General features: G+C 36.2%; 1 protein-coding gene and 1 pseudogene across 1 annotated transcript; both read left to right on the top strand.

Moving 5' to 3' along the window:
- The first annotated feature begins 9,424 nt into the window (after window positions 1-9,424).
- LOC147481767 (putative cinnamyl alcohol dehydrogenase 1 pseudogene) lies at window positions 9,425-10,263 on the top strand (annotated as a pseudogene).
- A 2,084-nt stretch (window positions 10,264-12,347) lies between these two features.
- LOC147481766 (protein FAR1-RELATED SEQUENCE 5-like) lies at window positions 12,348-12,968 on the top strand. Its single transcript, XM_086579038.1, has one exon. The coding sequence runs from the start codon at window positions 12,348-12,350 to the stop codon at window positions 12,966-12,968; it is 621 nt and encodes a 206-aa protein (XP_086435164.1).
- Window positions 12,969-23,223: the final 10,255 nt, after the last annotated feature.

The raw sequence follows: 23,223 nt of genomic DNA, 5'->3' as shown, positions 1-23,223 counted from the left end.
CATAATGTACTTCTGCAATATTTTTTGGTATATGCTTTGTATGCGTTCAATTAAATGTATGTTTTACGTTTTAAAGATTAAATTTGTTTAATCATGTATCCCTTTAAAAGTATAATTTGTTTTACGGAATTTAAAGATTGTCAGTGATGAAATAGATCGATTACGTGGCTCTGATTTGAAGAGTTTGTTTAGAAACAGAAAGCTTTTTGGCCACACATTACTCAATTCAACTGATTTTTTGATCTCTCTTCTGAGGAGGATTATTTAAATAACCAAATAGATTCCTTGTAAGGTGAGATATATTTAACAACTTTCCTACCTACTTTTAAATTTCTCATTTTATTTTATTTTGTAATGTTAATTCTACCTGTTTGTGTTAAGGAATTCATTATGAACCTATTATTTTGAACTGAATTTCATTGTATGTAAAGATATCATAAAACATTCAGAATTCTGGGCGTGTTTGGTTTATAGGGAAATATTTAGGAAAACAAATGTACATAGTAAAATGCAATGACCGAATGTTTTTCGCTGCAATATCTCTGACATCTAAAAATACCAGTAGTTTCTGAAACTGAACATCTGATAGTGCTACTTACACATATTGCATTTTATGGCACTGATTTTTGTAAGTCCCCCTACCTTTCTTAATTTTTTTTTATTAAAATTTCAATCAGCTTAGTAAACCGTAGCAATAATTCTTACTGGGTTGTTGATCTTATGCCTTTATTTGTGGTATCAACAAATAAACTATGAGATTGAATGAATTATATTTCTTTATGGGTTTGATGTGATAGCTGTATTGCAGCTTGAATCCGTTAAAATGATGCTAAGGTGAACTTTATCTTGCCCACTCATGTGGAACCTACGCTTCAAGCATATCTAGTGAAGCTTGATCGTTCAAACTGCTTCGAGCATCAACTGTCCCTTGTCCCAAGGGACTAAAGCACTTACTCGTTTTTTTTTTTTTTTTTTTTTTTTTTTTTTGTTTTTTTGTGTTTTTTTTTTTTTTTTTTTTTTTTAAGTGGAAGTTTTATTGATATTGATAACGAATTTTATAAATAATTAAGACAAGCGTGCAATAAGCTGCGCCGCAAGTCCTTTCTGAATAGCAAATCATATCCTTCTAAAAACAAACTCGTTAGAACCAAATTACTTTTTTTTTTGTTTTTTTTTTTTTGTTTTTTTTTTGTTTTTTTTAAGTTTTATTGATTTCTTTTAAAATCTCTTGAGAAGCTCAACAGATAAAGAAATCATTCCAAAAAATCGAAAATGTCGAAACTAAACGGAATGAAACAATGTTGGTTAGCCTTGCAAGCTTCCTCATACTTCTCCATCTTCCCTATCGCTACTCTCTTAGTTGGTTATCCCACCTCAAAGTCACCATTCCCCAACCCTACCAACGGAGAGACTCCAGTTATATCAACACATGCATGTTCTCTCTCAGACCAACTGTAAATCAAGACATCTGCAGGCTGAATAGTCGATCTTCCCTCATTCGGATCAGTGAGAAAGTTAACAAGAGCTTCTTTCTTCACTTGTACCCCAGCCCTCCAAAATGCAACACATAAAATGTCTCTGACATGATCATGTCAGTATTTGAAACTTGAAAAATGCCGACAATGTACTGTATGGTCCCCGAAAGCATCTAATCTACTCTTTTTGCAAACAGGGCATAAACCACTATCAAAGTACAAAAGAATCAGGAGACGGAACTGAAGAATAAAACGATACTCCACCGACGACATACGCTGTCCAAGTCTTCCATCGGAATAGCAAGTAGAAAATCTTTTGCGTGTTCCGACTGCAAGCATCTCATGACTGCCTTTTGACGAACAGATAAATCAAACTCCTTCTCAAGACCAGCAACAATCTTACCATAAAATAGTTCTGCCAAAACGTTTTGTGGTTTTGAGGGGACGGTAGCATTCGCAGCCAGAGAATTGAGGTCAAAATCGGGTAGGCGGAGACTTAATGTACTGCTAGCAAACATCAAGAATTTCATCCAAAGGCATTGTACCATAACTTCTAAGAATGTGGTCCTGAAGCTCAGAAGTCTGAAAACGGGATGCCACAAAAGCAAATGTAAAGACATCACCACAATAAATACCTAAACCACCCAGACGTAATGGGAGTGTCGATAAACGCCACAACAAATCACCGAAGCTAGGACCATTAGAAACCACAATACCCTAGAGAACACTACAGAGATGCCGGTCAAAAGTCTGAGCTACCTCTCTAAAAATGGATGGTAGACAAATATAAATCGCGAAAACCCACTTAGAGTGCCCAACACATGCTCGTAAGAGCGCTAACTCACACTGCGGATCTTCCAATACAGCTAAACGGTCCATCAGAGTCATAGCCTTGTCAATACGCTTGTGAGCAAAACCCATGACAAAAGATGCATTAGTGTTAACTGCACCTCCAAGCAACCTGACCCCCTGCTGAGGATGGGACAAATATGAAAGAAAGAGACGGGGAGTATAGCGACGTGGATCCAGTGATGGCCAAAATATCTTAGTTTTAGCCACATTAAGAACCAACCTGTAAGAAGATCCTTCTTCCTGAATCATACCCAAAGCTGTCACCACCTGTTCTGTATCCCAATCAGAGTCCCATCATCTAGGTACCACGCTTGTAGCAATAACTGACCTTTTTTTCCCCCGTGTTTTTACCAATTAGAGGCCATTATTTAATAGATGTACTTGTGGACCTTTTGTCTTCACACATTTTGTTTTACCCTATTTTTTTGAGTGGTTAATATGTCGTGTAAAATCAGTTTCTCTAAATCCCTTCGGTATTATGTATATATAGGAACAGTCAAGCTACGTTGACACCCCTAAATGACACTCCGAATTGACACTCTTACTAAACACAATGATTTATTAGCCGATTTTTGGTAGATATGATCTCCCCACTATGGATATGATCTCCAAAAAAAATCAACTCATTTCAATATGTGTAACTTGTCAAAAGTTGTGTTGAAGTTTGCAATTTTTTTAACGATTTATATTTTTTCAGTTTTTTAAATAAATTTGACAAGGATATGTCGAAATGAATTGAAATTTTGTAGACATGATCAACATGGTAAGAGGGTCATCTTCACCAAAAATCAACCATTAATTCATTGTAGAAGTGAACTTTTTAGTAGGGGTGTCAATTCAAGGTGTCATTTAGGGGTGTCAACGTAGCTTGACCGATATAGGAATGCCGTGGTTTTGTTTATTTGGCTCATATGTAGGGGTGTCAATTCAAGGTGTCATTTAGGGTGTCAACGTAGCCTGACCGATATATGAATGCTATGGTTTTGTTTATTCTGAAAAGCTACTGTGCGCAGGGTGCATCTGTGCGCAAGGCTGTGAACCACTCATTTTAAAATTTGTGACCAGGTGTTTAAGTTTTAGCCCACAGAAATAGTGAGCAACAGTGAGGGTAAAAACGTAAACGTTCCCTCTTCCCTAAACAAAAAAGAGTTGTGCTTTAATGTCTGAAACAAAAAAGACATGGCCGAACAAAAACAATTTTTTCCTCTGCCTTCTTTCTTGTTTCAGTCTTCTTATGCTCTCTCATAGTAGGGTTTATAGATCTGAGAGAAAAAGAAGAAGACATGGCTTTCTCTACTATGATTAGATCAACTGTAGCAGCATCACCTCCTTCTTTCATTGAACCTCCCAAGGTGATATATCTTTAAATATTAATATTATTTCATTTTTCTATATATGTAGTCATGATTACTTGCTTGTTTTGGTATGATTTGATGAGCTGAACTGTGGAAATAATTTGTTAATGAATGATTGACTTTTTTAAGCTTGGACATGAGTATTGGTTATTTGGTTAGAGGTAGTATTTTGTGTTATGAGTGGAGATATAAATGAAGTTTTGATACTATCACCTTTCTTGTTGCTAGTGTTGTTTGTCGAAACTGCTTAAGTTGCATCCCCAGCTTTTATTGATTCATAGTGTGATAGTGAATAGTACACCCTCCACTGTCAATCATCTATTACAATGTTTGTGAGTTTTACATCAAGAGGAGGATAGAACAATATCATATGGGCATGTTTGAATTAAATGGCCTCAAAGAGAGGAATAAGTTTTTTTTTTTTTTAATTGTTGCTTGTTTGTTTTATTTGAATTTACAATGATTTTTGTTACTTTTTGTCTTTCTCAGCAATCATTTAGTGGAAATACTTGAGCATTTTAATTTAATCACTGCATGAGCACTTGACTACAACCTCAATTGTTTGTGCTTTTAGAATTTGGACAATGTGTTGCCTCATTGGGCTTTAAAGCATAAAAATTATGTTTTGTTCTCATTATTATAGATGTCATGAGAGTTGAGAGGGAGGTCCTACTAGTTATTAATTAAGGAATCAAATATTGGGAAAAAAAGAGAGAGATTAGCTAGCTAGTCTATAACCCTATGACAATATACTATTTAGAGTATCAGCAAGTAGAAAGTTCAGAGATTGCATATACATTTTTTTTCTGACAATATTTTGGGGGCGGGGGGCACTCCCAGATTTGCCTTTTATTTGGATACTCTAGTTATTTCACATATCATTACCAATATCAAATCTCACATGTCCTGACCAAATTTATTTTCATTTTCTGCACTTACATGTCATTTAGCCTCTCATTGAGTTTTCCCAGTCCACCGTGTGTGCTTTTAGACTTGACAATACGTTGCATCTTTGGGCTTCAGAGCCTAATTTTTTTTGTTTTGTTCTCATTATATAGATGTCATGAGAGTTGAGAGGGAGATCCTAAGTAATTAAATAATCAAATATGGGCAAACAAAAAGAAAGATTAACTAGCCTATAGCTCTATGACAGTATACTATTTAGAGCGAAAGTATACTATTTAGAGCATAAGCAAGTACAAAGTTCACAAGCTTTTTTATGCTCATATGCCTCGACAAAATTTTTTTTTCACTAGCAAAAACTGTGTAGCCTATCATATGGGCATGTTTGAATTAAATGGTCTCAAAGAAAGGAATAAGTTTTTTATTTTATTTTTTATTTTTATTGTTGCTTGTTTGTTTTATTTGAATTTACAATGATTTTTGTTAATTTTTGTCTTTCTCAAAGAATCATTCAAGGGCAATCACAAAATGAAGTCGACTAAGGTCCGCATAAGCATTTTCGTAACTTCGGTTCAAGTTGACTCATTATCCTTACAGTTGAGTCATCAAACACTGTGGTTTCTATGACATTGTAGTGAATTTTGCTTTAATTTCATAGTAAATCTCATGATTCTCTGTCTGAACTGTATAGGAAATGTAGTGGAATACGTATTCAGCCTATCAAAGCCACAGCCACAGAGACCCCCTACCATTCCTAGTAAGAGTTGTATTATAGGACTTTTAAGGTGATTAGTTTTTAATTCTGTGAAGTTGTCTTATTTGGTGTCATTTTTGCTCATGTATAGAGTCATGGAGTGGTGGGAAGACAAAGATTGGGATCAACGGTGAGCTTTTTTTTCATGAAATCTTGTTTATTATTAGCTTGTTTGCATCTTTTAGGTTCCATCTAGACTAACAATGTCGTAGTTTAGTTTTAGAGCATATAATGCATCAGGTTTTCCAGTCTATTTGAAAATTACTATCATGGAGGGTTTGGCCAGATTGGAAGGTTGGTCTTACGTATTGCAACAAGCAGAGATGATATCGATGTTGTAGCTGTCAATGATCCATTCATTGATGCCTCATACATGGTATGGGGACATTGTTTGTATCTTCTCCAGTTTTTCTTTTCCTTTCTTTGTTACCATTGGAGCTAAATTTTACAAATGTCTTGTTAGTACAAACTATGAGATTGATTGTGAGACTTGAGGTGGTTTATGTCACTATACAAAAATTAGTATCATCATACATCCTTAGTTCGATCCAATGTAAAGCCTAACACATTTTTCTTTTTTGTCTTATACGTACTTTAAATTGTGCTACTTGGTGAAAATTTTGGGCTGATGTTATCCTTTTCCAGGCTTACATATTCAAATATATTCAGTATGTTAACTATATGAGAACTAGCCCCAGATAAAGACACTTCATGTTGCATATTGCACTGTGTTAGTATGAGACTTTATTTAGTATAGTGCACTATACACAAAACGAATTACTCTAGATTATGACATTTAAAGTACAATAACTTTAATAAGTTATAAGAAGTTGTGAATAAAACACATTGAGTATTATATTAGTATGTTAAAATTGTGAAGTAATCCTGCATATGACATCTTATATAGTATATAGTCCATATGACATCTTATATAGTATATAGTCCAGTGTATGACAATTTATGTGGAATACTCGTGTATATGACACTTAAGTGGAATACTCATGAATACTCATTTATTGGTTTTCCTTGTTTATGTTGATAATGAAGGAAAATAATGGTAATTTTGATTGGTGCGGGCATGTGTCCAACTTTTACTATCACTTGATTCCCATTTTCCAACAAACACTCACCATTATCATCTACTGGATGGAGCCTATGACATGGGGGATTTGGTTACTGCTAATTTACTTGTTTATGTGATGTAATACTATGACAATTTTTATCTCTAACTTTTCTATTACTGAACAATTAACCTAAAGGTATGAGGGTTTCACTATGCCATTTCCCTATTATTTGAATTCACATTCAAAGCACGGCCTAATAGGTATGGAAATATAGGAACCACATATAAGAAAAGAAGGTTATGATAAAGTTGGCTATCCTGGTGGCAGTCAAGTTATAATGATGTGTTCTCAAATTGAAAAAAACTTTCAATTTGAGAGGATAGATCATTACAACCAGACATCCTCCTGGGGTAGCTAACTCTATCATGTCCAGCTTCTCAAATATTTCCTAGTATTTTAGGTTAAGAGTTGTTCCATAGACATGGATAAACAATGTCATAGTACTACATCACATACACAAAGGTTAAGTGTGACAAAAATAATGTGGGAAAAGGACGAGAAAGCCGGCCTACACAAAAAGTGAACAAGAAGAATGAGAGAGAGGGAAAACATAGAGTGGTTATGGTAATCATCATCTACTGGATAGAACCTATGACATGGGGGATTTGGGTACTGCTAGTGGTGTGTCATTAACCTCTACTCGTTTATGTGATGTAATACTATGACAATATTTATCTATAACTTTTCTATTACTGAACAATTAACCTAAAGGTATGAGGGTTTGACTATGCCATTTCCCTATTATTTGAATTCACATTCAAAGCACGGCCTAATAGGTAAGGAAATATAGGAATCTCATATAAGAAAAGAAGGTTATGATAGAGTTGGCTATCCTGGTGGCAGTCAGGTTATAATGATATCTTCTCAAATTGAAAAAAACTTTCAATTTGGGAGGAGATCATTACAACCGGACATCCTCTTGGGGTAGCTAACTCTATCATGTCTAGCTTCTCAAATATTTACTTGTATTTTAGGTTAAGAGTTGTTCCATAGACATGGATAAATAATGGCATAGTACTACATCACATACACAAAGGCTAAGTTTGACAAAAATAATGTGGGAAAAGGACGAGAAAACCGGCCTACACAAAAAGTGAACAAGAAGAATGAGAGAGAGGGAAAATAGAAAGTGGTTACGGTAATCATCATCTATTGGATGGAGCCTATGACATAGGGGATTTAGGTACTGCTAGTGGTGTGTCATTAACCTCGACTCGTTTATGTGATGTAATACTATGACAATTTTTATCTCTAACTTTTCTTTTACTAAACAATTAACCTAAAGGTATAAGGGTTTCACTGTGCCATTTATCTATTATTTGAATTCACATTCGAAGCACGACCTAATAGGTATGGAAATATAGGAACCTCATATAAGAAAAGAAGGTTATGATAGAGTTGGCTATCTCGGTGGCTGTCAAGTTATAATGATATATCTTCTCAAATTGAAAAAAACTTTCAATTTGAGAAGATAGATCATTATAACTTGATAGCCTCCTGGGGTAGCTAACTCTATCATGTCCAGCTTCTCAAATATTTCCTTATATTTTAGGTTAAGAGTTGTTCCATAGACATGGATAAACAATGTCATAGTACTACATCACATACACAAAGGTTAAGTGTGACAAAAATAATGTGGGAAAAGGACAAGAAAGCCAGCCTACACAAAAAGTGAAGAAGAAGAATGAGAGAGAGAGAGGGAAAATAGAAAGTGGTTACGGTAATCATCATCTACTGGATGGAGCCTATGGCATGGGGGATTTGCGTACTGCTAGTGGTGTGTCATTAACCTCTACTCGTTTATGTGATGTAATATTATGACAATTTTTATCTCTAACTTTTCTATTGCTGAACAATTAACCTAAAGGTATGAGGGTTTCATTATGCTATTTCCCTAATATTTGAATTCACATTCAAAGCACGGCCTAATAGGTATGGAAATATAGGAACCTCATATAAGAAAAGAAGGTTATGATAGAGTTGGTTATCCCGGTGGCTGTCAAGTTATAATGATCTATCTTCTCAAATTAAAAAAAACTTTCAATTTGAGAGGATAGATCATTATAACTTGACAGCCTCCTGGGGTAGCTAACTCTATCATGTCCAGCTTCTCAAATATTTCCTTATATTTTAGGTTAAGAGTTGTTCCATAGACATGGATAAACAATGTCATAGTACTATATCACATACACAAAGGTTAAGTGTAACAAAAATAATGTGGAAAAAGGACGAGAAAGTCGGCTTACACAAAAAGTGAACAAGAAGAATAAGAGAGAGGGAAAACAAAAAGTGGTTATGGTAAGATGTGTTGACGACTGTCTGACTACAACAAAGCTTGGTGAAAAGCTACTTTCAGTAGAATCTTCAGCAACGTTTCAATGTCTTGATTCTCGAAAGTAGCTAGTGGTTGGGAGGTTTTTCAAGTCTGCACATGTAAAGTATGTAAAATGTAAGTCAATCTGAAAACCTTTTATGATGCCTACTGTTCATTTGACTATAAAGAATGCGTAGTCGTATGTATTTGCAATGACAATTGAATTTTCCATCACCAAGATGTATATGTTATTGTATTAACTGGTGTACGTAATGTATGTGTTTCATTGCAGCACCGTTGCTTGGGATGGAGACACAATTCAAGTACACGGTAAACAGCTGGAAAAATTGATGCTTAACAGATTTGTTAATGGCCAGGTAAGCTATGCACACAGTTTTTTCCCATATATCATCGATGAAATTTGACTTACTTCTGGGATGCACTATGCAGGTATTAAATTGGTATCCTCGAGAGATAGAGAAGATAATTGATAGTGGTCGTAAGCCTTAGAACAGAGCACTTAGCCATTTCTTTGACATTGATTTTCGTATGTTTGAAACCTAAGGTTATATAATACACAATGTTGCATACTATCAAGTAGTAAACTTGTATTACTTCTTTAGTGGTAATTATAACATGGCTAACATATGGCAGTGAAGTTCAGAAAGGCGTTAGGATTACATGTAACAATTTTCAACAGAAGTACATCTAAAAAAGATGAAGCCCTGAATCTCCTTAAAGTTGATGACAGATTTGTGCGCAGAACTGACAAACAACAATTGGAAGTATGTTATGGCCATAAGTTATACTGGTCTTCTTTGCTTTTTTGATAAGATATTGATAATGCCCATAGGTACTTATGATTCACAGTAGTCTACCTCTTGAGCTTGCATACCTCTAATAGGTTATCTTATCTCCAGACAGTGATATGTTATATGAAAGGGATGAGAAACTTTTTAATGGTGACCGAATTTTTTCTTGACTTCATAGTTGATACTGCATCTGGTGATCATCCCTTTGATCCATATATGGCACTCTTGAAAACTATGGGTGTTTTGGTCTTAGTGGGCTTTCTTTCCAAGTGAAGTTAGAATTCATCCCATAAGCCTTAATATAGGTTAGTTATCTGTTTTCCTTCCAATTCTCCGAAGTATGGTAATTATTTATTTGTTTGTTGAATTGGTCTTTCTGAAACTGGTTTTTAATTGATGGAGATGTTATAACGGATAGTAATATGTTGTTAGTGGTCGTGTCAGTACTAAAATAATTTCCTATCTTCTTTGTAGGTTCCAAAACTCTTTTTGGGAGTGTAACGGGTGGTACGAAGGATACACGGGAGATGTTAAAATTCTGTGCTGCCAACAAGATATACTCGGAGATTGAAGTTATTCCAATCGACTACATAAATGAAGCACTTGAGAGGATAGTTAAGAAAGATGTCAAGTATCGTTTTGTGATAGATATTAAGAAGAACTCCTTAAAATGAATGTTTTCACAAGGCAATAAGAAAAGAGTTCCATTAGCTGTTGCATTGTATGCAAGCCATAACAGAAATCAGAAGTACATTGTAATAATTTTAGAATTTTATCCTCTAATTTTATTAGAGTGGTTAAAAAGGTTTTTAACTTGTTTGGTAAATATGGTCCATCTGTACTTCATCTTGCTTGAAATAATTGATATGCTTTTAATGACTCATATGGTCCATCTGTACTTCATCATGCTTGAAATAAGTGACTTGCTTTCAATGACTCATTTTTAGTTCTCTAGTTTGTATTACTGAAATTGTGGTTTTCGGATTTGTTCACCTTCGTCAGTGTAATACAATGAGAAAGCTAAAACAAGAAAAAAACAAAAAGATAAAAATAACTAGAAATAGAAACAAGGGGAGCCTAGAAAAACAAAGCACACAAACAAGGGGACAAACAAACCTTCTACCAGTTTTTAAACATTGAATTTGATTGGTTTTTACTTCTAGTGTAAGATTCCTATGCATTTATTGAAGCCGGAGGAGTTATCATTGATCATGTTATTATTCCCTCGGAAACAAATATGATCGAATAACTTTCCATTGCGTATTGTCGGTGGCAATTTGAAATATTTTAGAAGTTTCTCCATCCTAAAACCCTCCTAAAAAAACCATAATTAGTAATAATGGAACCAACAATGAAGAAGCTTTCCTTATCCCTTTACTAAAAAAAAACCCAAACAACAATAAAATGAAAAACCATAACAGCATAACAGGGAGGAAGGATTATAGGTTTAGGGACTTGGTTCTCTATTGGGAACTTCTTATTACTGGTGACTAATTAGTTTCTGCCCATTACTGAGGGTGCATTGTTGTTTGTACCGATGTGTTGTTATAGGTGAGGCTCTCTCTCACTTCCTCTGTACTATCTCTAGATTATCATATTTCAATAAAATTCACTTATCAAAAAAAGAGGAAAAAAACAAACAAAAATAGTATGATATATCTAGTGGTTTAAGAACTAGTTTAGTAACGTAATGGCAAGTAGACTACAATGTCATTTGTTGTTGGATACTTAATTATATGCTACATCTAGTAGTTTAATAGCAGTATGCTACATATAATACTTTAATCTGAGTATGCTATATCTAGCACTTTAATAGGATTATGCTATATCTAGTAATTTAATAGGCGTATGCTATATCTAGTAGTTTAATAGGAGTATGCTACAAGAAAAAGGAATAGTTAAGGGTAAGAAAGTAACAACACATCTTCTCTCCCTCTAACCTCCATATGGTGCGAACTAAACTTTTCCTCTCACTAAAATCCATTCAACTGGAGAACTCTTGCAGCCATTTCTCGTAGTGTACTTTGATTTTCAACAATTATAAGTATGAGGTTAGTTGATTTCTCTTTTGGCTCATTCTCTTTTTCATGTCTAGGTAAAATTTCACAATTGAATGGTGTGTGATTTGGACAATTTGAATGCAAAGTATTTAGGGAGCCGTAAATCACACACATTATTATGATAGTTAGAAAGGTGTATCATGTTGAGCTTTTCTCGAATGTCAAATGAATAAGAACATTGATTGTTTCTAATTTCAAATGAAGTTGACATTGAATCAAATGAATTTGACATTGAAATTTTCCAAAGTGGTATATGGTTTGAGCACCATAGTTATTTGGTTATGACCATTATACTGTTCAAGCATTTATGTGTTTTTATTTACTATTACTACTGTGATTACTTCGTAGAGTAAGAAAACGAGTGAATATGCGCTAAAAGTGCACTTGTTTCATGTAGCAATCTGATAATGAATCACTTCTCTGATGACGAAGAAGATTGGCTTCGAAATGCATGTTTTGATAGTTTTACGTATAAGGATAGTGATTTTGTGGATGTGACATCTATGGGGTAGGGTGAAAATGTTGAAATTCATGAGAATAGTGATAGAGACAATGACGGGTGTGAGGTTAGTAGAGTTTTCGAAGCAGACAAAGTAATATTCTATTCTATGCGGTTCAAGACGACTGAGGAGGCTTTCGCAATTTACAATAAATATGCAAAGTTAGTCGGTTTTAGTGTTCGTAAAGATACTTATAGAATGCATACAAATGATGTTCGTGTTAAGCGGAGATTTCTATGCTCAACTGCTAGTGAACGAAATGCAAACAGTGTGACGCCTAGAAAACGCGACATTGAATCCAAACAGTCGAAGGCTATCACTAGGTTTAAATGTAATGCCCGTTTTGAAGTTGGTTATGATTTTGAATCAAATTTGTGGGTTGTGAAGGATTTTATTGGGGAACACACACATCCACTTGTACCATATCCAAGCTCGATGTTCTTAAGATCACATAGAAATGTAAGTGAAGAAGATTTGCAATTTGCTACTAGCCTAGTTGATGTTGGTGTTTATAAATGCAAGGTGATGGATGTTTTTGTACATAGGGCTGGAGGCTTCTCAAGTGTTGGTTTTTTGAAGAAAGACTTGTATAATCATATGGGGTTTGATAGGAGAAATCGATGTATTGATGGTGACACCAACACACTGCTGGATTTCATGGATAACAAGGTGAAGGGAGATCCCTTATTTCATTACAATTATAACTTAAATGAGGGTGGGCAGCTAGTTAGACTATTTTGGGCAGATTCCACCTCACGTGTGGACTACAGTTGCTTTGGAGATGTATTGTTGTTTGATTTAACATACAAGAGCAACTAGTACATGATGCCGATTGTTGTGTTTGCTGGAGTGAACAACCATCGACAAATAGTAGTGTTTGGTTTTGCATTGCTGACGAGTGAGTGTGTGGAGTCTTACGAGTGGATATTGAAATTTTTTGTTAGCACGATGTATGGCAAACACCCTAAGTCAGTGATCACTGATGGTGACTCGGCGATGTGCGAGGCTGTGAGATCTACTCTCCCAAATTCAAAACACCGGTGTGTTGTTGGCACATTATGAAAAATTGCCTAAAAAATATCCACATTGTTGGATTTTCAAAATATTTCTTCTCTATTATGTTTATGAAGTGCTCGGCGAAGAAAGGTGGGAAACACTCGTGAAGAAATTCCAAGTTAGTAATAACAAATGGGTGAACATGATATACATGAAGAAAGAGATGTGGGCAGAAGCATATCTCCATGGTGAGTTCTTTGCCGGTTGCAGAAGCACCCAACGTTGCGAGAGCATAAACTCCGTAATCCAGCTTCATGTGAAAGCTGGAATGTAGTTGTTTGAGCTATTTAGAAAAATGGAAGTGGTAGTTGCAAATATCCAGCATCGAGAGCACGAGGAAGAGGTGATGACGACAGTAACCAAACCAATCCTTCATACCCACTTGAATGAATATGCAAATCAGGCTGCATCTATCTATACTCGAGCTGCTTTTGGTTATTTTAAGAAGCAATTAAATGATAAAGTGATGTACATTGCAGATGGTAAAAAAGATGTAGGTGACAATATTCGTGTGTACACCATGAGTCACCATTTGAACATGCAAAAAAAGTTAACTGTGAGATACAATGTTGTATTGTAGGACACTAGCTGTTCATGTGGGCTATTTAAGTCGTCTGGATTTCAATGTAGACATATCATTTCAGTTTACAAACATAAGGATGTTCGTGTGATACCTTAGGGCTGCTTTTTAAGGAGATGGACACGGGTTGCTAAATTGGTTATTCCATTAGGCGCTCCCAACTTTTCTGACTGAGTGGCCTCTGTTATACATTTCAGTGATCTTACAACCAAATGTAGCCAGATATGTTCGTGGTCCTCCCAAACAGCGGAAGGCACTGAAGCTTTCAAAGTTTTTATAGCTTCTTTTTCTAGAAAGAATCGAACTCCATCTGCTTCTGAAGGTAGTCGACATGCTCCTTTTGTGATGCTTAATAGTCTAACGGAATAGCTAATAACCGATGAGACTTCACCAGCTTATGAAGGCAGCCCACGTGTTCCTTTTGAGATGCTTTTTACTCCGCCTAAAACCACACATCGGCAATCGGTTAATGATCCCCCACATGTAAAATCCAAAGGCCGACTGCAAAATCCTAACAGATTTCAAGGTCATAATGAGACAAAAAAGAATAAGTGTGGCCATTGTGGTGAGACAGGTCACACAAAACCAACATGCACACTCTTACATTCGAAGGACGGAGGTAAGTTTAATTTACCTTTGCGATTTTTTCTTTGGTATGGTCCCAACTTTGTAATATTTATATTTCCAATGGTATCTTTTGATTAGTTGTTGATTCTACTTTATTTTGGCAACATTTTTGTTGTGTTGCACTATTTTACAGGTCCAAGTATTATCCGCAACTATGTTGAACGCACTGCTCGAGTTGCCGACCTACGTGAGAAAGATGACGAGTTGAACAGAGATACAGGGTGTAAGTTAAAAGTTTGACGTTATAAAATTCATTTCCGTATAGACCTATGGATAACGTGCATTGATAAGAGTGTCCATTTATCTTTTACCTACATTAAAATATGTTACTACAAGGTGTGGGAATACATAATAACATGCATGCATGTACATCTCACTTTTAGTTTTAGAAATTTCCTTTTGGAGCACATGACATTTTATTTCTTTGGTTTATAAGTAAGTAAATATTGTTTGTTTCGTGGCCATAGTGAGATTGGATAAAGGAACACCGGGATCTCGAAGGTACAAGTGTAGCAACTGCCAATCTACGGAGCACACAAAGCCGCTAGGTGTCCACATCCACATAAACACAAGGGTGAGCAAGGTGATATTCGCTTTTTACGACCACTTAGAGTTTAGAACTCTCTAAATTGAAGCAAAAGAAATCAAGGTTCCTTACTCACGATCTTCGTTGAGTAGAGTTAGAATAAGGATTCGAACTACCTAAAGTATAGAACAACTACAAATTGGATGTTACAATAAGGGAACTAAGGAGTAAGGGTCTATTATAAATGTTAGATTTTTATCATTCCTACTTAAACATTAAGAAAACATTAAGTTGAAAACATGCACTTGATACTAAAAATAGAAATTTGGAAGAGAAGTTGGAGAGTTAATCCTCCTCATGTGAGCTACCATTAGTGTTGATTTGAAATAGGTTTTATTCTTCCTAAACTCATAGACAAGTCCCTAACGGAAAAATATAATTGATCCCTAGCATGCATGGCTCACTTAAGAGCTCATACATGCTAGCAAGTGAAAACCAAACAATGACTTATCTCTAAGCTCATTGTTTGATTTCTAACTAGACACTACACCAACTATCATTTTGGGATAGGATGTAGTGTTAGTTGTTTATCCTAAAACCTACCAAACTCACAACCAATGTTTTCCCTCCCACATGAGTTGGATTAACTCCCCAAAAGGGAAGTTAGCTCATGATCCTTGGGACAAGGACTTATGAACTACTAAAAACTCAAAAGAGAAAGAGAGAGAGAGAGAGAGAGAGAGTCCACAACCAAACTCACTTATATATTTCTAGAAGAACTAGAAGAACAAGTGTTCCTCCATTAAAACTATTACAAGCTTTTTTGCAAATAAAATAAAACTTAACTTCTCATTTTCACTAAGGAACTAAAATAATGCCATGGGTGGAAAATAAGTCAAGGGAGTAAATGGAGTGTCCCCCACCTTTGTCTAATTTCTTCTCCATTTGAGAGAAATCTCATTTCCTCCCACGTGAATTATCAAACCACATTGATTCATTTTTATCTACCACATTAAAACAAAGTGACACCTTGCCTTTTTCTCACTATTAACACCTAATCTAATTTATTACATGCAAGGTGTCAACTTTGCACCAATAATTTGTTATCTTTGTCTTGACATGCTCCATGATTGATGACTCATCCAATCTTGTAGCCCCACATAGTGGGTCCATGTGTAGTCCAGTGGCAGTCCGGTATTTTGGGCAGTTTTACAACTTCCCTTTATCGTAGAGTTCATCATCATACGATTATGCGAGCAGCTCTCTTGTCGCATTCGGAGTCCTGGTTCGAGAAATAGGAGCTTTGAAAGTTTGATGCTTCAACGTGGATTTGGGAGAATTCATATATACGCCGTTCCTCGTGCTTTATTTCAGGTTTAACCAATATTTCCATGTTTACTGCAAATACCTGCAAAAGTAGGAAAACATATTTATTTCATGATTATTAAACACATAATGAACCAAATTTATATGTCTCAATGGGGTTTCATAATACACTTTTGGGTGCTTATCACACTACCCCCAAACAGCACTTTGCTTGTCCTCAAGCAAAGAAGAGACACTAACTTAGATAAGTGGCCAAAAATGTGTAGTCCTAAACTAATTCTCGTTTCGCAGAGTGCGATTGCATTGACCATATGCAACAAGGCCTTAAACCACTAGGAATTCCCTAGTGGACGAGTTATAGCCTCGTGAGAGTTTTCCAGAAAAGATACTCACAAACTTCATTTTATACTACTGGCGACTTCGATGTGAAACTTGTTTCCTAAATTAATCTCGGATATCCATACATCTCCTTAGCGAGGAACGAGGATTTATTTCTTTGAAACTCAAGTTAATATGTATTCAATAATTAAAACATCTACATATGATTATTCATGCGATGAACTTTTCATTGAAATATACTAGCGGGGTTGTTTACGGATCCTTGGAGAGCATACCTAAATGGGTTCTCCACGTATGTGTTGAAACACATATTCACTCAAAATTTTTCCACTCGGGTTTTGTTAACTCCGATTAATGCGGTGGGCACCGCGTTTCCTTATCTCAATGACGGTCGGAGGAGCCCGATGTCGATCAATCCGTCTACTACTTATTATCACACCACCCTACTCCTAATTGAGCTAGAGGTCTTTATTAGGTATTGTGGGGCTTAGGTGATAGTGTACAAGAAAATGGAAATGGATAATCAAAATTCTGAGTATGAGAGAATAGGGTCTTCATATATTTATACTAGAGAAATCATTTTTTTTTTTTTTTTTTCCTTTCCTTCTTCTAACTGAGTTTTTCCAACCTTGTTCTTAAGCCTCTGGATACTAAGATTTTTTTTTTTTTTTTTTTTTTTTTTTTTTTTTTTTAAAAGCTTAAGAACATGATTCTATTTTCCTTTTCTGAAGCAAATGGCCGACTTATATTTGGGACAAGTCTTTCTCTTTATTCTTTCCACATTTCATCCTATTTCTCATACTCATCACTTAGGTAGGTTCTTTTATTTGGTTTAATAGATGGGTAAGGAATTTTGTGGTGAAAGTGAAAGGTTTGATGAAAGGTTCGATTGGAGTGACTAGCGGTAATATTTGTAACAGGTAAGAATTTTTAGCTATGTCGATCCAAAGAAGGCCTAAATTCTAGCCTAGGGTTGGTGGTGATCAAGTAAGTAGATCGTAATTTCCTCTGTCGGAAAAACTACTCCTCGTGTCATCACACACAAATCACTCATATCAAGGCTTTTGGTTAGATTCTCCACGGGGTTTATAGTTTAAGTAACTAACCGTTGTTTCGAAAACTTACTTGCTATGTACAATCAATGATACTCGATTACATGAATATTCATGAAAAGATGTATAAAACTATTAGCGTCACGTATTATCTAAAATTTCTTAAAAACAAATCCTAATTAGGATACTAATGTGAGATTTCTAGACAATTTTCATCATTGAAAAGGAAACAAGACTTTGTCACTAAGTACAATTATTAATATGAAAATAAAAAACTATATATAGGCTACAAGATGCCTAATTCTTGCTATAGGTTTAAAGCACCCCCAAACGAGAATGATGCTTAGTCCTCGAAGGATCAATAATTAAAGAGAGAAAGTACACGAGAACCGTGAGCAAAATTAGGGCTAGATTCTTTGGAACCGAGAGGTTGGAGATCATAATATATTATTCGAAAGAACAAGAAAATGTTCAATAGCACACTAAACATAGCACCGATATAATAAACCACAAACATATGAAACATAAAAAATAATAGCACACCAAACAAAAGGTTTAGCTAGATATATGTACAATGGCAAACTCAAGTTTACCATCCGGGGCGAGACGTGAGGGTCAAGGTCCTCTTTAAGGAAATGCATTTCCTTAGCATCAATAGATAGATAATAGTGCGCCAAATTTCTGCCCATTCTTTGTCTCAGTTCTCTCAAATTGGTCTTCATCTTTTCATCCTTTGGGTAACATCGAACATGCCTCGGTGTCGAAGGGACGCCATTCCATTGACGAAAACCTCAATGAGCCGAATGATTCGTTTCGGGCACATGGAATCCACCTTGACCCGATCATGAAAAGTAAAGCTGCAAAGCGTGGGAAATGTGTCTTCATGATTAAATGGCGGTGGTAGGTAAAAGTATATACTTATCCTGAAAAGTCGCGAGCTCGTTTCAGTTTGGAGACAACACAACCTAAAATGTTAAATAATGCATGACCACGAGCTAGTGCAATGAATACAACGCGCAAGCGACCTCATTGGCGGTAGAAAAATGCCAATCTCCCATAATGTTTAGAATTACAAATAACATGGCAGTCCCCATGTTCATGGTCATGCTTGCTAATGGAATGGTGATGTTTAGCCATGGCACATGGCCATCTCCTTCCGTTTGATCTCAAGACCATCACCATAAGAGTCGCCAAACGCTTGCCACCGAAAGGAACGGTAAAATTATGAAAGATGTAATGCCAAGATGCATTTGGTTAAGTGATATGGGAGGTCCAAAGATAGAGCAAGTTGTTGTTCGAAAAAGATATGAGGTGTGTCATCAACTTCGGATTGTGAACCGTCTAAGTAGAAACCATCGCATGGTTGAATCTTTGGTGTGTCATCCATATTAGCATAAAAGTATGCAGCCAAACTAGGAGAATAAGTTTGGTCAGGTTGAAGAATTAGGGAAGACCACCCAATGTTTGTGATGTAATCATGGAAAAGATGGCCATAGGCATTGGAATCCATCATAGACTGAAAGGATTGCTCGGGAATGAGTTTGGGAGGGACCATGGATGATGAAGATCTTTGTGATTGATGAAGATGCCATAGTGGATGAAGTAATAAACTAGGTAACGCAACCGGATGGAAAAATGAGTATGTAAGAAAATAGACCCTCAGTAGCACATGTTAAAATTATATTAGTCACAATGGAAATGATGACAATCCTACTAAGCATTTCATACAAAATAAAACAAAAGGATAAGATAAAATACATAGTATGCGACGGAAAAAAACGTAATAACATATATGATTATATACTTATTGACTTAGTAATATCATGGATTCTGATATTGATCTAGGAGATGCATATTTTGCACCAGACTGTTTAGGTCTTCTATTTGTTGGCCGAGCTGCATCTGAATGTCCCCTTGGTGGAGAGAAGTCTGATTTGATTTTCCATTAGAGGCTGGCGTGATTTTGCAAGGATTGAGAATGAGTTTCCAAGATCTCTTCCTGTTCAACATCATGAGTTGCTTGACGATCTTGGAAATCCTGAAGAGTTGTGATGATGATATTCTGACGAGCGTGTAGTTCCCTCAAACCCTGATGAAGAAGCTTAATGCCTTCCATGGGATTAATAATGTTCAGCATGGCATTTTCATCAAATAAACGGTCAGGATTTGAGCTTGGGTTGTTCTGCTCATTTATCAGAGTATCAGGGGTCCAAAAACCAACAGAGTAGTCTGTTTGAAAGACCTTTATATATGCTCTTTGAAGGGGTGTCTCTGGAGAAATTACTGGATAACCCCAACGCATCATAATCTGCGTAACCAAAGTGGGTAAAGCTGCTGACCTTCTTGTTTTCTTGGTGATTACGTTCCAGAGGTGTTGGATCATACAAAAGTCATCTCTCTGAGTTTGCAAAATCCAAAGTAGGTGAAGCTGAGGCTTTGTGACTTCAGATTGGTGTGATGTACCTAACACATTATGTCCCAACCAGTGGAGCACAACACGTTGATTCTGTTTCAAAGAGCGTTGAAGAACAATGTGATGTGTATTTTCGACGTCGCCATGAGATACGGTAGCTCGTAGTAAAGTTTTTGCGGAATCAAATGATGATTCTTGAACAAGGGACTCCTGGGTATTTATTGGAATTTGAAGTATGTCGGAGATCATTTCCTTATTCAATTCCAATCGTTGTCCATAGGCATTGAAGTAGAATTTTCCATCTTCATAGCCGCTAAATTGGTAGAACATCAAAACCAATTCTCGTGAATAAAAAGCTGTTGAATGATATAGAAGAGGCGTCCATCCTCGACGTATGATTTCAGTGTCAAAATAAGGAGAAAACCGGCCGTCTTCGAAAGTTTTTAGGTAGTCTTTCTCTGCCGTTATTTTTCTTGGTTGAGCCATTTCTGAGGGAAGGATAGTGAAAATTTTATGAATAAGAATGGCTTAAAAAGAAGAGATTTATAGGAAATATATGAGGCTATACCAATCTGGAGTCCAAGTGTATTTAATGACCCATGTGATTATGAACAGCATCATAGGGGATCCACAGTAAGTCTTTGTCATGTCAGATATCCAAATACAATTAATGAGATGGTTAAATGTTTAGAAAATACGGAGGAAAGTTTCACAGGGTAGTTAAACTTACACGTAATTTCAGAAATGATGATCATTACTCAGTAATAGAATATGGATAGAATAATCGAGCTGCATATGTGACAAGTGTTATGTGTACCTTGTAGCGTGCGTGATTTTCTCTGAACACCATGTGTATCCATTAATGATTTTGTTGAATTTTTGGATGGCCTTTCGTTGTTATCGTTGTTATATATATATATATTTTTTTATTTATTTATTTTTATTGTTTTTATTTTTTTATGATTTTTTTTTTTTTTTTTTTTTTTTTTTTTTTTTTTTATGAAATATTATTATTATTTATATATATATATATATATATTAGAGACGAAAAGACAACTAATATACACAACTAATTAATACGGAACTTCTCCATTTAATACGTAACCCGTACAAATGTGTGAGAATTATTTAACACACCATACTAATATACAAAATGAAAATCAGAAAAAAGAAAAACGGTTACATAGATCTAGTTATGCTGCATCGTGTTATGCATGAGTGACAAGAGAATGATGATAAACACTGTCATCACAATTAATGTGATAGCCCATTCGCGTTGCTCCTTTTCCCATCGCTCTAGTTTATTCATTATTGTCAAGAAATTGAAAATTTGTGAAGAAGAAGTTGTGAAGATTGAGAGAAGGGAATGAGTGAAAGAGGAAAGGAGAGTTGTATTTATAACTTGGTTTCTGACCGTTGGGCATGTGACCGTTTGGATCAGTCCGTTGGGTTCTGACCGTTGGGCTTGTGAGAGTAGGCCCAATGAATCAAGGAGCAAACTCATATTTTTGAAAGTACTATATTCGCATAACATAAATAATTTCTCATTTAAACCGTCTGGAGATACAAAATTATGAGAAATCAACCGATATATAATAATTTAGCACTAAAACATAAAAATGCGATGCATTAGGGAAATAAATGACATAGTCATTTTTAAACCAAAGAAAATAAACGACTCATCGGAATCCTCGGGTTAGCGAAGATGAACCCGGTTTCTACGTCTTGACCCACTGACGAACTTGAGTTGATTATTTGGGAATGTGGCCTATAGGACCAGAAAGCAACCGATCTTGAATTGTTCTTGATTAGCCATCATCATTCTCTGGAATTGGCCTTGGCGATTTCTCATTTCTTCTTTGAATTCATTAGAAAGTAATCATCTCTTCTGGCGAAGAAACATCCTGCGCATACTAGAATTCATGTTCCTCAAGGCATCCATAGGAGTATTTATTCGGCGATGGTATCTTCGTTAAAAAGCAGTCTGTGGTGAAAGCGGAGGAGGAGGTACGTTATCATGCTCAATGTCATCTCTAGCTCTTGGGTCCCGATGGTCCAAAACACAAGTCTCAAAAATTCCAAAATTCTCGAAAGCCCTTGTTTTTCAATGAAAGGCGTAGTAGACCGGAACCCTAAATTAAGCATAAGGCGAAAGTAACAAGTACTGACAAGAGGAGTTGACCGCTTGGCCAGCGGTCGTAAGAATATGGCCCAGAAATGGACCATACTGAGAAAGTGTGCTTCCTCTCTCCGTAGGATCCACGGCCAGTGCAAAAAGTCTTGTTCACGTCGGGCGTCTTTGAAGTTCCAATGGCGTTGTCGCCAACCATTGAGTGGCGGCTAATTGGTTACGTCGGGAAGCGAATCTTTGGTACCGCGCAGATTCGAGCCGATGTTGTACTCCCCTCGAGAAGCGTGTCAAACATCAAATCCCTCGTGGTCGGATACTCGACAATAACGAGTCGGGCTATCCGAGTTAATCGATATCTGCATGGGTATTCGAAATCAACTCCAAATGAGTTCACGTTCCATCCCATCGGCCGTAATCCAAAATTACGTCACCCCGGAAACCTCCATTGTTATAAAATTTCAACACCAAATCTTCGAATATTGAGCTGGGATTCGATGCAAAGATATTCCCACTTTCTACTTTCAATTTCCTCATCAAAAAATGGGTGAAACATCCCGAATTATATAGATTTTGAAATTTCTCTCGACCGTAATTAGTCTTCGTTTTCGCCATAGCGGTTTAAATTGAATTTTGATAGTGCAAATAGTAAGAGGAGGTGGGAGGAGGTGCTCTTGGAGGAAGGGGGTGGAGTTTGGTGGAGGTTGACCGGCGTCGGCTCGATTTCGATTCGATGGTGGAGTCGCGCCGGGGTTTATGTTGGGGACCAAGATCCGGTTTTGTGGAAGAAGAAAATAGAGGGGAACGTGGGTGCCCCTGCGTGGGCTTTGTACCGGATCGTGGGTTTTGGTCGGGTCAAAATTTTGGCCCAAGTACAAATGAATTACAGAAATTCCTGTTATGTCCCGAAATGTTCCGAAACTTCAAACTTGGAAATTCGATTCGTTTCAACTCCGAATTTTACCGATGAGATATCGAAACGATCAGTATTAAAAATGCCATCCATTAGAATATGAAAAATCACATT

This window comes from Coptis chinensis, chromosome 8 (genome assembly GCF_015680905.1).
Source record: "Coptis chinensis isolate HL-2020 chromosome 8, ASM1568090v1, whole genome shotgun sequence".
NCBI lineage: Eukaryota > Viridiplantae > Streptophyta > Magnoliopsida > Ranunculales > Ranunculaceae > Coptis > Coptis chinensis.
The sequence above is the reverse complement of the archived record's forward strand: the minus strand, read 5'-3'. Positions and strand labels throughout refer to the sequence as shown.